Source organism: Carassius auratus, chromosome 29 (assembly GCF_003368295.1).
Source record: "Carassius auratus strain Wakin chromosome 29, ASM336829v1, whole genome shotgun sequence".
Classification (NCBI taxonomy): domain Eukaryota; kingdom Metazoa; phylum Chordata; class Actinopteri; order Cypriniformes; family Cyprinidae; genus Carassius; species Carassius auratus.
Window position 1 is genome coordinate 18,494,596 of NC_039271.1, and position 15,795 is coordinate 18,510,390.

Sequence of the window (15,795 nt, forward strand, 5' to 3'; positions counted from 1 at the left end):
GTTTGCAAACATTCTTCTAAATTTCCCCCTTTGTGTTCAGCATAACAAAATGATTGATCCACATGATGACAAAACAGTGGTATTTCGATTACATCCACTTTGTCTGCGAGATTTATCCTGGGAGATTTAAGCCAAGCCTTTATCACAGCCAGGAAGGTGGCAACCAAAGCTGGAGAATCAGAGGTGTACTGGTAAAAGGTTCCTAGGCAGAGGAATGCATTTGCCTCATCAAAGGTTCATGGAGCCAGAGATACTGGGCTGGATATATCAAATCTTGTCAATAGAAAAACTCTAATGGCCCAAGTCCATTCCAGCACGGCTTGTGGTCAGAGAACAGTCAAGTGCTGATCATGCAGCATGACTATAATGATATTGTTGTCACTGGTAAAAGGAATGCATTAGTGTCCTCTCTCTCTGTCCATGACACTCTCCACCATGGCGAGCTCGGTTGCTGGCTCTCGCACCTGGTCTGACGTTGCAGCTTCCGGCTCTGCAGTGATACTCAGGTCTGTCACAGTCAACAGCGATGGCTCACTGACCACAGCGGTGTGATGGTGGGCTGAGCTCTAGGTCTAGAGTAGGACTGGTGTCATCGTCTGTGATGTCCACAGTCAGCGGCTATCCACAGGACACCAGCACCCACTCTGCAGAGGTTGCAAAAATCACCGAGGACCATCTCCGGACAACCATACTCTGCACTTGTCATTAAGGCTGGTCTAATAGAAAATGCAGAGGCAGTAGTCCGGGCAGTGGGTAAGGTTGGCGATTTTCCTCTAATCAAGGGGAACACACGGCACCTTACTTTTACAAGGTCCGGTCTTCTGTCACAGTGTGGTGCAGGAGAGAAAAGCGTAACTGAAGAAGATAATGATGCAGTCTTCAATAATCCACATAGGGGTAATCCATAGAGAGAAGCCAGAAACATAGGATCACATCAACGAGACCAAACAACCAAACACTGAACACAATGTAATTTACAGTATAAGGGGAAAGTAAATGAGGATAATTGGCAAGAAACACCTGAACATAATGAAACAATCAAAACAAAACAGAAACGAGCACATGGGGAATGAAAACAGTTCAGGGGTCTCATTTATAAACATTGCGTATGCACACAATAGGCATAGAAATTGCGTACGGATTTATAAAAAATAAACTTGGGAGTAAATATGTATGCAACATATAGACATTATAAACCATGCGAACAAACTCTTTTTCATGGAGTGAGAAAATTAAGTAATGAAGTAAACAACGACTTTAAACTCTGTTTTCATGTAAAATATCTGAGAACTATTTGAAACCATTAAATTTTTATGTATATTTTCATGTATTTATTCTAAAACATAGCAGGAATACTATTTCCCTACTGTCTCTGTGTTAAACATGGTGTCACGTGCATGGGAATTTGCATGTAAATGATATGCAGATGAGGTTATGCATAGTAAAATAAGGCGTTGTAAGCTCCATATATGGTGATTTGGGTATAAATGCACATACGCACAATCTTCCCAATGGCTGGGATTTGTAAAGAGATTTTGGTGCAGGTTCTGGTGTGCGCATGCTTTTATAAATCTGAAAACTTTTGGGCGTACACAAAATCTGGCTTTTGTGGCTACGTAAAATTTTAGGATGAAATATACGGAGAGTTTTATAAATAAGACCCCTGGGGTGTGACATTAATAGAGTAAAAGTTGTCGCCATAGCAGTAAATAAATGAGAATCATCCCTGAGAATAATGACAAAAAAATGCTATAGTAATGACTATAATTGGGGTAAATGTGGGTTAATTGTCAAATGATACAATTATATAGCTTTAATATAAATAATATTAATTCAAATTATATAATACACAATATATAATCATGCATTCATACAGTCTATGGCAATATTCATGGAAGTTTTTGAGACTCACTCGCCTCACCAAATGTAACAAGCTCAATAAAAGAAAGAAAGACAGTTTCTGGAAGAATCAACAGTGCAAAGTCACACACGAAGTCAGAGGAACTGCAAAAAAAGAAGGATTTTATCGCCTGAAGGATCAAATGTACACATTCTCTCCTCTGACTCACTAAAACTGTCTCATTTTCATCAATATGCAAAGCACACAAGTCTGTTTTCAAGGCAAGCCATAAAATAGAGGCACAAGTGACACCGCCAGGTTAGGAAACCATCTCAGTGGAGACAGAAGTCTGCTGCTGGGTCTGTAAATGAAAGGGAAGATAATAATTGGGCCTTGGCAGCCATTTTCCTTTATACTGCACTCAGTAGTCCAGTCTTTCTACAGCAGGTGATTTCTGTGATTGCAATCATTGTGACTGTTTAAGCTACTGAACTAAGAACATTAGACACAGGCTTGTTTAATACATTGAAATGCAAACTCTCTGTGGTGGCCGATAAATCATTATAAAGAGATTGAAACGTCAAGGAGTGGACTGTATGTGGTAACAAAAGGAGCCGGCTGCCCAACTTGCACTGCCACTTTCTTAATAGAATGCCTTTGTTAATACCTTTGACTAAAGGTCTCTGAAGCAGAACTTGGCCAAGCGGAGCAGTGATTTTTGCTCTGGTTTTGTAACAGTGTTAAAATTAAAGCAATGACTTTAATCAGTGTTTTGGCTTTAGTGATTCACTTTTTATTAATGTATGTATATATGTATTTAACCGGTTGTTTTTAAATTGTGTTAAAAATTTAGGGGAAATTAAACTTCCTATACTGACAAGATCATAAATTAATGCACAGTGGATTATCAAATCAATTTTTCTCACTCTCCTTTGTTAGCATTACTTCCTTAGAACTGTGGAATTTGGCCACAGCACGTAAAACCAGTTAAAAACCCCTTCTGAACCAATGAAAACTAAAAAGCTGGCATTGCACCCATTTTTACCTTAATGTATAGTTGATGGCATTTTCTAGAATGACAGTTGCTATCTAGCAGGCTTGGGTGGTATGACCATGTTTGCAGTTACTCATGCAATATGAGTAGGTTTGTACCAGGTGAATAGTTTCACATAGATATAGTTATCATAAATTCAAATAAAGTATGTGAAACATGAACGTGCTGATGCTTGCTTGCTTGCTTATTTGTTTGTTTATTTATTTATTTATTTGCAATTTAATGGACTAAATAAATAAACAAATATTATTTAATAAAAAAAGAATGATTGTACGTAAGATATTTTCACATTATGTACAAAAAACAAAATAGTAATTGCAGTAAAACTCTTATTAACAGATTAACAACCAAATTCCATCATACCTGCAAACGCATGACTGCACATCAGTTGAATTATATATTCATTTAGTTATCATAAACAACTAAATCATTTTGCTTAACAAAACCCATTTAATACACTTTTTTTTCATATGTTTCTATATAACTTCTATATAACCAACCAGTTGTACTCAATATTAGCCATGCAGCTATGTCAACCGCAATATAAATGGCTTCAATAGAAAATCTTTACCATCTGACACATCCACCGCCACGTGTATACAATATACCATCTTATCACCCAGCCCTACTCTACCATGACCAATTTCTATGAATAATGGCTTTCTAAGCTTTCCCTAACACTCACATAACACTCCTTCCACCACACCCCCTATCTTTCATTTGTCTTCCATTGGGCTCACATATAATGTAGTTGTCTCAGCACATTAGTCTGGTATTGTAGACAATTTCTTTAAGACTGCTCCTTTTCTGTTGGGAGCCAAGAGTTTACCCTGCATTATACTGTACGTTCTAGAATAAACTCTGACATATCTGCATTAAAATAAACAAGATATTAGATTTAATACAAGTCCCATGTTAGCAAAGTGCATTCACATTGCCTGACGTTTGCAGTCTTTGTTCTGCCTAAATTGGGTTTGAAGCTTCCAGTGAAGATCAGGCAGGCAGGCAGGTAATCCCAGAATGCAAATTGCCTAAAAAAAAAAAAAAAAAAAAAAAAAAAAAAAAAAAAAAAAACCCTCTATCTGATCTTTATATAAATGAATGGAAGTTTTTGAAAGGTTCAGGTCTTCCATTCTCCCAAGTTTACTGTGAGTTTAATGGGATTAGAGTAGCATGCAAACTCCACATCTATGCTTGTCTGAGGTTACATAAATTGTGAGGGAGTATAGAGGGTCTGCAGTCTGCCATAATTGTTCAAACACTACCAGATTTCTTTTACATGCCAAAAGAGGAGTGTTGTTACATTATTCAGAGGCTGCAAGACTCCACTTTGGCATAATTCAATTATGCCAGGCTAAGAGAGAGTGGGACACAATAGACTATCTGCACTGCATGCAGATGTGACTGCAGGCTGAAATTAAGTGACTTGCAGAGATGCTCAGTATAAAATCCACAGCACACTGAATCTGCACATCTTCTGTCAAAACAGGTTCAGTTTTTTATTCCGAAATAAATAAATAAATAAATAAAATGCAATATGTAGATTCAAGATTTTATTTGTCACGTACAAGTTATATGACATACAAAAAAGCTGTGAAATGTAGGTCTGGAATACTCTTTTTAGACTGTAGGGGAAAAAAAGTGAAAATTAAAAACAAATAATGAAATATACAAGAAAATAAAATAAAAAGATAATTAAAAACAAATACTGAAATATACACAATATATTAACCTACTAAACAGATACTACTATACAGATGATGTGCTGAGATGTAAACAATGTGCAAATGAGTCGCATAGTTAGGTTGTCATGAAAAAGTGCAGTGTGCAAAGAGTTATTGGGCAACCCTACACAACCAGAGTCTCTAAAGTGTAGTGCGTTTAATGTCCATTGTTTAGTTCTCTGATAGCGTGAGCGAAGAGATTTCCCCTGAGTTGTTGCCATCAGACTGTGGAAACATCTGCCTGACTGTAGCAGACAAAACAGTGGATTTCCAAGGTGAGTGGGGTCTTTAAGGATCTTTACAACCCTAGATTTACATCTCCTAATGTGGATGTCTTGCAGAGATGGGAGAGATGTGCTGGGGATGCGCTCAGCAGAGCGCACTACTCTTTGCAGGGCTTTAGGATCCTGGGCTGAACTGTTTCCATACCACAAGTCAGTAGTCAATATACTTTCTATAGCCCCGATATAGACCAGCTCCTTGGTTTTGCTGACATTCAGAAAGAGACTGTTTGTTTGGCACCATGATGTCAGACTCTCTACCTCATCAAGGTAGGCCCCTTACGAAAGGAAAATATATTTTCCAATATACTGCAATATATTTTTGTTTCATAAGGGCGCAGCCTCATTATTGTTGGAGATGAGGCCCATCACAACTGTATCATCTGCAAATTTGATGACAGAAGTGGAGGTGTGAGTGGACACACAGTCATATGTGTAGGAGCGGTCACATGTTTGTTTTCCGGGTTCTCCTTATTTGGTCCTTCCTGTCTTTGTCATGCGTATTAGTTCCTAGCTCTGTGTCCCATTGGGTCTGTGTATTTAAAGCATTCCCAGTCCTTAGTTTGCTTTATCTGCTGCTGAATGTTAAATGTTCAGGAACTTATTTAGTTTATATACATGTCCGTTGATGATTTAAAGTCTATTTCTGAAGTATTCTCCTACGTTTCCTCACTCATTCTCCAGTGTATCCATGACAGGAGCACAGATGGACAAATACATTTATCACAGTACCAACTTAGCATCCACTAGCACTAGAAAATAAATTGGACAAGCTTTTAGAGAACAAATGCATGGAATTACAAAGCAATATAAAAACATTGGTTTCATATGACTAAATATATAAAAACTGGACATGGATTTCAGTACATAGTTTAAACTTTGGTCTCTAACCCAAAGGTATTGTATGGCTTTGTAAACTCAGAATACATCTATTTTGTCATTCATGTAGTTGAATTTCCACTCATTCCTTTAGTTTACATTTCCAATGTTCCAAATGGCTGAATATTCTGCCCTAATGTCTTATGTGCTGAGGTGAGAAAGCCAAAAAGAACATGCGTAAATGACAACATTTCCATTTTTTGGATGAACATTTTTTAGACCTAGGAAAATAAACTAGATTTTTAACTATCAGGCCACTTACTTTGTTCCATTTTTGAGTAAAACGCAAATGTTTTTTTTTTTTCTTTTTTTCTCAAGGTTATGCAATTACAATTCCCTTTTGTCCGTTTAGACAGATTGACAGATCTGCAAAACCAAGACTTATACTGACTGAAATATAATTGCCTTGCTTGGCATGCATGTGAGCAGCAGAGCAGAAAATGGAAGCTAAATTTTGGCCCCCCACACCCCCTGTCATCCACCCCCTTTACAAAACAGAAGAGTGTGTAGAACAGGAAAAGTGGAAAAGCTTCCTCTCAGCTTTTTGCTTTTAAAAATAACAGCCATTTTGGTTAAAAGGGCTGAGCAGAGAGCCAGTGATGTATAACCAAGACCTTGCATTTAATTAAGCTGGCCTCTTCCACTTTTCTGCAAGCATGCATAATCATTTCATACACCGTGATATCATCTGCCTAATGCGCTATTTTACAATACAGTGAAACCTGGGCGATAACTCTCATGCAGCTTTCTTTTAATAGATGCAGGCTAAATAATGTGTGCATTAGATTACTGGCCAAGTGTTGTGTGTTAGAGGAGATGCTTTACAGTGATTAGCCACACCTTTTCCAGCCATCGTTATGCCCCCGCTGAGCTCCTGGCCAATTGTTTATTTAATTTCTTCTGCATCAGATAATGTATTTGATACACAACACACATGAATATCTGCATGTGAAATGAATCCTGGCACTGCACAAGTGATGGTTTGTCCTTCCCTGTTTTTAATGGTGCATTGCACTGCAAGACAAATGCTATTGTCTTGTGGACAACACTCTTATCTCTAATTCCTTCATGCATAGCTGCACTTGAAGTTACTTCCTTCAAGCATGCTTCATCTTATTGTGGGAATTACAAACAAAATACAGAGATAATTCGGTGGCAGTCCAAAAAAGTTCCATGGCACTCAATTACTGTGAGCTCATAAATGCTGCTTGCTTAATAAATGCACATAAATTACCAACATGCTTTAATAGCTTAATTATAGAATATGTCACAGGTCAGAGCAGGCCAACTTCATTTTATGTGAACTATCAGTTACAAATTGTGACAAAAACAAGCATATATATATATATATATATATATATTTTTTTTATGAAATAATATAGTCCACATATACTATACCCCTGTGGTATAGTGAATCCAAAAATAGCTAATTTACTCACAATAGACAAGTTCCTTGTACCATATTAGTAGAGATGTCAACACTATAAAAGTATATTACATTTTGGCAACATGATGCAATAAGAGCTGGGAGTGTTAACTTTTTTAATTTGATGATCGGGGTAATTTAGTCTTCTGGGAAGCATGTAAGTATTTTATGTAACTTATGAAGGGCAATACTAAGTGATAAATATGATCTTTAAAAAAGAAGAAGAAGAAGAAGAAGAAGAAGAAGAAGAGAAATGTGCACATCATCATCCTGTTCAAAAGTTTACACCCCTGTGTCATCACGTTGCTATCTTGAGCGTCTGTAAATGTTTTCACCTTATGTAATAGTTGTTTATGAGTCCCTCTATTCTGCTAAGTAGTGTGAATATATGGATCTTAAAATCATCCAGTCACTGCTGGAAACATGCAGAAGATGCTGGAAAACCAAAGAATGTGCAGGAGCTGGAGGATTTTTCTGAACCACAGTGGGCAGTTGAACTGCTCTGAACAATCAAGGGATTCATAAACAACAACAGTATATGTAACCATCTGTTATGTGGAATACTTTATTCAGGACAGTAATAAAAAATAAAAAAAAATTCATGTTCCCTCTTATTTTGTTATTATTAGAAACATGTTGTATATTGTGCAAGGGGTATGTAAACTTATGACCAGAACTGTGTTTTAGTTCGCAGAAACAGTAGGATCTCAAAAAGTGTGACTTAGTTATTTCCAAACCAAGTGTTACAATGTTACATTATTGAGCACTGACATATTTAAAATTTAAATAAGCAATCACAGCATGTATGGAGGTATTTTTGAGTCAAAACAACTGAACACCTGTGACAGTGCGATTTGTAGTTGTAGAGAAAAGCCACACATGTTTATAAGTAAATTTGAAGTCACATAAAGAAATCATTTAAGAGTTGCAAACCTGTAGACATTTCTTTCTCTCCCACAAACACAACACAACAGTTACACCTTCTCAAATTCTTCATTGCAGGTGCACAATTCCTATTCTACAAATTAAGAAACTCTGGAGCAGGCTAGTTGAGATACTAAATTGCTTCAGAACTGACAAATCATGGTCACACCATATGCATATTTAAATTAAAATAACTGTAGATATCAGTGTGAACTGGCTGTCAAGCTGTTGGAATCACTTCTATAAAGAAAAATATGCATATTGTTTACAGTTGTAAGAAGATTAGTTTCATATAGCATTACCTAGTGCATGAGATAAATCAATATGAGGTCGATTAGTGCAGAGTAAATTCAGTTTGTCCTACATGCATGAATAATAGCCCAATTTTGTTTTGAGAAGTATGCAACTTCTCTAAGCAGCTGGACTGATGATTTTTACTTGGGGGATGGATTGATGAAAAACAATGACAATGCTATATAACAACCATTTAAAGTTGTGAGACTTTTAAAGGTGCAGTACAATAGCAAGGCAGAGTCTTGAAACAGAATGTATTAAAGAACACATTAATTGTGCTGCCAGTGTCGTATAACATGTTTTAACAAGATCACAGTTGTTGTAATGTAATGACTACTGCAACCCCCACGTGCCCCTCATATAATTCTCATGCACGGCAGAGATACAACAGAATCTTTCACGCGGCAGTGCTTTGAGGAGGGTGGAAAAGGAAAGCCTTAGCTTCAGGAAGCCAGAAATGAGACTTAACAAGGTCGTGTTTTATGAGAATGAATATATGCTGGAATTAGACAGCATCAGTTGAACAAATATCTCAGGGGTTCATTTCCCCTGCTGGCTAGGGGTTGCCAGCAACAGTGGACAGAATTAGAGAGCCATCCCATAATTAAGAGAACAGAATTGTTGAAAACTTGACCATATTTATTTATTTATTTATTTTTGCATCTTACATACTAAAAAATGCTAGTGTTAAAAGTACAAATTAGAATGAAAAGCAATTGTTGTAAACTGGGTTTTAAATATAGACTAGTAACATGGTAGAGATAGATGTAAGCCAAACAGATTTTGAATATTTATGGAATTACATTTGTTTCAATAATAATGAACGGCACTTTATAAAACTGAATGTAACTTTTTCAGAAACTATCAAAAATATGCCATTACAAAAGAAGAAAAAAAACAATGAAAACAAAAAAAATTAACTCAGTTGCACAAATTTAACAGACTCTTCAAATATACTTCATTCTTTGTTAATGTTTTTTCAAAGATTCGTTTTCGCTAATCGTGGATTCTGAATTCATTGCCAGAGATTTCACTTACATTTCGCAGTTTTCCGTTTGGTGTTTTGACACAAATCTCTCGTGGGGGTGAACTTAACAGTGATCTACTCTGATTGGATAGTGAGCTTTTGATGGGCAGGTGCTCTCTGACAGGGAAGTACACAGACACATATTGGAAAGCTCTCGTGATTGTGATTTGTATTACTAAATATGTAAATAATGTTTGACCTTCGATCGTCTCAGTCTGTAAAGTTGAGCTCTTGTCCTTCAAGGCAGCCTGAAGTAAGCTTGTGCTACTGAATCACAATAATACCCTGCAACAAACTGTTGCACACTGTGGCAATGAATTCAGGATCCACGATTAGCGAAAACGAATCTTTGAAAAACATTAACAAAGAATTTCTTCTTTTTTTTCTTCTTTTGTTATGGCATATTTTTGATAGTTTTTGAAAAAGTTACGCTCAGTTTTATAAAGTTTCGTTCATTATTAGGGGTGCTCCGATCACGATCGGCCGATCGTTATGCGCATCTCGTCAGTAAAGCCGGTTTTCTAATCAGCGGTTAATTCCATCAGGTGCGTGATTTCTCATAGAGCAGCTGTTACTACACAGAGCCGTTGTTAATAGAGAAGATGCGCAAATCACGTTAATTTTCAGAGTTTTTTGGCGCATCTTCTCAGTTAACAACGGCTCTGTGTAGTAACAGCTGCTCTATGTGAAATCACGCACCTGATGGAATTAACCGCTGATTAGAGAACCAGCTTTACTGACAAGATGCGCATTAACGATCGGCCGATCATGATCGGAGCACCCCTATTCATTATTAGTGCTACTTTACACTGCTTAAAACTCTGATTTTTTTTATCATTAGTGGCAAATCCTTTAAATATGTAAACGTACTTACAGACTGTAAGTCAGAACACCCGGCATTGTAGTCTACTCTCCCAGGATGAGGAAACAGTCATCAATAAAATGAATTACACACATCTGAATATTTGGGTTGAACTGTACTGAAACTGTAAATACAACTTAACCACCGATTTCTAGTAGTGCCCTTTTTTGAAAGGTCAACAAAGTATTTTCACTTTCACAACTAAACACACAACATCTCCACATACATTCAGAATCAAAGCCTTCTTTCTTTGCAGCCTTCTTTACATTTGAGTAGCTCTTTATGCAAATCTGTTGATTGTCACTGTATGATTTTGTTATTTTCTAGTAATAAACAATTTATTATAAAAATAAATTGATTTAACTTATTAATAATAATAATAATAATAATAATAATAATAATAAATAGTAATGGAAAACCAAAAAGTGCCCTCTTTGTGGAAAGTTAGTCTTAACAGTTTTACTGTCTGCTTCTCTCTTTTATTCCTTTTCTTAATCTTTCATCCACTTCTCAGCAGTGTTTCCACCCCAGACATTTCCTGTCCCAGCCTGTGAGCGACCACGCGTTGATGGAGCCCTCCAGGAATTCAAAACGCCAGGGTGGCATTTTCTTTCAAGCAATTGGTTTCCTCAGTTATAAAGAAGTGGAGTCTTTTTAACAGCCCCGCAAGTATGTTAATAGTCTTTCCTGTCTTCCTACTACCCTCAAACAGTGCGTGTGGGTTTGAGGTTACAACTGATCATTAAAATTCACACCCTCATCGATACAACAACCAAGAATGGAGCCAGATGGTTAGGAGCACACATGTCCCCTTAAATGAAGAAAACCCTTGTGTTAAAAGTGATGTTTTATGCAAGCTATGTGCCTATTAAAACTAATACCAAATGTAAAGGAATGTATGGTATAACACGCAGATTTAAACAGCGATTAGTGATCAAATTTATGAGAGCCTGGAGGAGATGTCTGTCAATCAGGTTCACATTAATGAACACTATCTATCTTTATATCTATCTATCTATCCATCTATCTATCTAGTCTGTATGTATGTCTGTCTGTCTGTCTATCAGATTTATCATGAAACAGCACAGAGCAGAAAAAAAATAATAATAATAATTACCAGCACATGGTAAATCGAAAGGTTTTTCTATAGACCACTGGTTAAAATTTATTTTGATCCACTTAGATATTCTACTAACTGTAAGTAACTTTGCAACTGATAAACACGCATCTACAAAGCTAGAGCCCAAAACCACTTTTCATACAAAGATAATACTTGAAGTGCAGGATAAAACTCTTGCTGTCTGTTGACGTGCAATAAATATTGAAAGTTATGTACCTGTCTGTTCTACTCATTTTAACTGACTTGTGTAACAGTAATTCAGTTACTAACTCAGTTACTTTTTGGAACAAGTAGTGAGTAACTATAACTAATTAATTTTTTTAAGTAACGTTCCCAACAGTGGTTACCAGATATTTTTCTGAAGAACAGACATTTTTTAAGTTTCACAATGTGTTACATGCATTTTAATTTTGCGAATATATTGTATATACATATATATTTTTTCCCTTGCACATAAGTCACGACTATGGACAAAAAAACTTGTAAGTCCTCTGAGCTGGTCAAATATTCATCCATTAAGATGCCTTTGTTTTTGTAAGATTTTCATGATGTGCCATGATAGGCCAGACAGAAAACTTGACAAGTTCCATGAGCCCACATCTTTACCCTTTAATGAAGACAGTTGTTGAATTGCTTGTGCACTGGAAAGGGCCTTTGGTAACTTTAAAATAGCCAAGGATTTTATAACAACTCAATGCTTTTTGTACCACATACAACATTTCTTTCTTTCCTTTCCTTTCCTTTTTTTTTGCTTTAAAACTAAAACATTCAGCAGTATCTAGCAGATGTCAAATGGTAGTCCTTAATAACCAAAAATGGCTTCTGTTTGTGCTCTTAAATGGTTTTGATAATAGCCACATACCATGAGTGTTCATGTGTGCATGTGACTATTTGCAAATGTTTGAGCGATGTGTCAGACTACATGGGCTGTTTCTGTGGTGGATGTGTGAATGTACTGCAGTGCATTGTGGGATGCTTTCAGTGGGCGGGGCTATGGCAATGCAGGCCGGGCCTGTAGCAGGTATGATTCATCAGGGCACATAATTGACCCTGTGGGAGGCATGATGGAGGAGGAGACCAAGGAGCGCTCATCTCTTTTTTTTCTTTTCATATATGTTTTGCTGTTTCCCCATTTTAGCTCGCTTTCTATTGGTATTTCTTTTCTCCCTTTTTATTTATTCACAGGAACATAGCCAGTGAATATTAGCACACACACTCTCAGACACAAAGCACCATATGCTTTCTGCTACATCTTATTTTAATGATGGTCAGGCTGTCTGAGCATTTGCAGAAATATACAATCATAAAACACACTACATACTAATGACATAATAATCATTATATATATATATATATATATATATATATATATATATATATATATATATATATATATATATAAACATACTGGATGTCATCAATGTGTTTTACTGCTCATATTGTATGTGTATATTCTGATATTACTCTGAATAATTCATTATGTCTGAATAATTTTATATTTATATAAAATATATTTATATAAGTGTTATATAGTTAGATAATATACTTGAAATATAATTTTTACACAATGAAAAAAAAAGTAAATATAGTTTTATAGTTAAAGAATTTATAAGAAATACACACTATAACAGTTAATATTTGACTAATTACATGTTTATGTTTACAGAAAATAAAATATGCTTATCCATCCAGAACTCAGTGTCATTATTTTAGTGTGTTCTGGGTGGTTTTTAGTGTGTTCCTACGCAGTTGTTAATACTTGGGTATTAATCCATTAATCCACAAAAAACTCTTTGTGAGCAATATTAGTATGTGACATTAATAGAGGTATTTGCATTAGCAGAATCTAAAGTACTGCAATTATTCTGTGTTTCTGCACCAAATGGAACACAAGTTTGAACAATGCATCTTTGCATCGAACGTGGAACAAACGCAAGTCGAGTAGCATCCAGATGAGGGAGCCAGCGGACAGAACTAAGCCCTCCCTATATCATTCATTAAACAGTCATTACAAACAGTTTTTGTCATCACATCATATTGCTTGATATAATTTTTTAGTACCTTTCTGCTATCACTAACCTCAACTAACCAATACATTTCCTCTGTTGCTTTTCGAAACAAACACAATCTCCTGTACAAGGATGACCTGTGTAACTGATACTTTAACAATATTTTTCTGAGAGATGCTAATATAAAGAGGCAGCGACACATTGAATCACTAGTGGGAATGCAGACTTAATTTCGGTTGTGTGTGTGCATTCATCATACAGGGCTCACTATAACAAATCAACTATCAGAGCTTGGTTTGTGTCCCTGTGTATATGCTTTCAATCTCCTCTGCAAATAATACCAGCTCGAGCTGTGAGGTGCCAGTCTGGGTCTTGACATTAACTCAGACATAGATGTCTTGTGGTGGGCATCCCATCTAAATGAAGATTAATATCACAGAAAACAAGCAGGTCAGGGCAGAGCTGCATAAGCTGATTTGCTCAGATAGACAAACGGAAACAGACACCTAAATAAAATAACTAAATAGACTGTTAACTACAACAAACATCCAGTACATTGATCGCAGCCAAGCAGAGAATAAATCATGCCATCGCCGGAGATAAATTGAGTGAATGTGGAAACATCTATGCACATATTTGCATTCAGATTTTGAGGTTAAACATCCTCTAAGATATATTGTTAACCAGCCAGTCCTCTGACAGAAAAACAGTGCTACATTTCTAGACATACAATTCACTGATTCAGATGTCTGTCTTTGTGTGCATTAAATTAATTTCTACATGTATGTGTGGATGTGTTGTAGTACAGTCTTTTGAACTTCTACTAAAGTACTGACTAAATAATAATAATAATAATAATAATAATAATAATAATAATAATAATAATAATAATAAATAATATATATATAGCATCTTGGCTCAAATAATGAATCAACTCAAGCTCAAAAAAAGTCGTTTCATATTACATATTTCTTAATATCATATGGTCTGAATAGGCCTACATAGTATTTTGCAACTAGGTGTAATAGTAAAGTGGTTTCAAAGGAATGGTATTTTCTTATGAATATATTATAAGATAATATAAGGTCTTTATGAATATTTATGCAACAGTTATAAGATTGGAAATTGTGTTATAGATAAACAAGACTGTAATAGTGCAGTGTATCCAGTGTATTACGTGTAAAATGAATAATTAAACACCAGGGGCAGAATTCAATTCTCTGGGAGGTTTCAAGACACCAATCGTGTTTTGGTGTTAATGAGAGGGGTTGTGTGAGTTTACCTTTGCATGTCTCTGTGTTTGTATGTCTGTACTTGTGTATTATTCTTCTTCTTCTTATTATTATTAATTATCTTATCTTTGCAATTAGATGAAGGGATGTCAGTGTTTTTTGTGTGTGTGTGTGTGTGTGTGTGTGTGTGTTTTGTGGAGTCAAAGGAAAATACTATCATCCAGCAGATATATTTCTAGATCATATGTTCCCTGCCCTTGAGTGGCAAGTTAAAGACGTATGTTGCATAGGACATGCTTTGGCAATTCCGTTTCCATGAGCTCATCTCTCTTGAAGGAGCCACGCTTTTGTTTGTATTTGTGAGTGAGTGACTCGACAGACAGTATACATTATCCTTAAAGTCAAAGCAATGACCCTTACACGTGTAGAAGGCGCATCGCACACACCGCAAACTCACCGCAGTACACGATCAGTAGCGCCGTCAACAGTAGCACAGCCCAGAAAGTTGTCGACATCCTCGGCCAGTTAATCGCATCCTTGCACTTAATCGATCTGACCACCGGAGCCATGGAAACGCGTGTCGTGAAATCGGAGATAAATGTTACAAACCCTCCCGTTCTCTAAGGAAACGTCTCTCTCCACGAGTGATTCTTAAAAAAAGACATTTTGAAAACGGACCGCTCATTTCCAAAGCCCCTCGGTAGTTTTAAGTCCAGTAAGTATAGGCTACCTGTGATCAGTTCTGTGTTCAGTATCCTGGGAAACATATAATCCAAAAAGGCGAGTGAATTCAGATTTTGCCATAAATATAAAACTGATGACTGCACAGTTTCTGCCACGTCAAATATATGTATAGAGAAACCAAATATACTTGGTACAGATTAAATCATTTATGTCGCAACGCCGTGAGAACTAGCTAAAGAGCTGCTCGGTTGGTCTGTGAGAACCATGTTTGATTTCTCTCAAACCCCCCACCCCCCCAAAAAAAAGATGTCATCGCAAATATCTGGATTTGGAAAATTTAGGGGATCGAAGTGATGAAATGCAGATGCAAATGAAATGCAAAAATCTATAGAGCTCTTAAGCTGCGCAGAGCGATACATGAACTGAAACTTCGTGCCGC

At 36.3% G+C, this 15,795-nt stretch overlaps 1 protein-coding gene across 2 annotated transcripts in view; it reads right to left on the bottom strand.

Annotated features, from left to right (window-relative positions):
• The window catches only part of LOC113048268 (protein FAM19A5-like), a 191,591-nt gene extending 176,222 nt beyond the window's left edge, over positions 1-15,369 (bottom strand). For both annotated transcript variants that reach the window (XR_003276432.1, XM_026209978.1), the window contains exon 1: positions 15,130-15,369. Coding sequence is in view for 1 of the 2 variants with exons in the window: in XM_026209978.1 (XP_026065763.1) it covers positions 15,130-15,241 (112 nt within the window). In the remaining variant the exon portion in view is untranslated. The remainder of the gene's footprint in view (positions 1-15,129) is intronic.
• Positions 15,370-15,795: the final 426 nt, after the last annotated feature.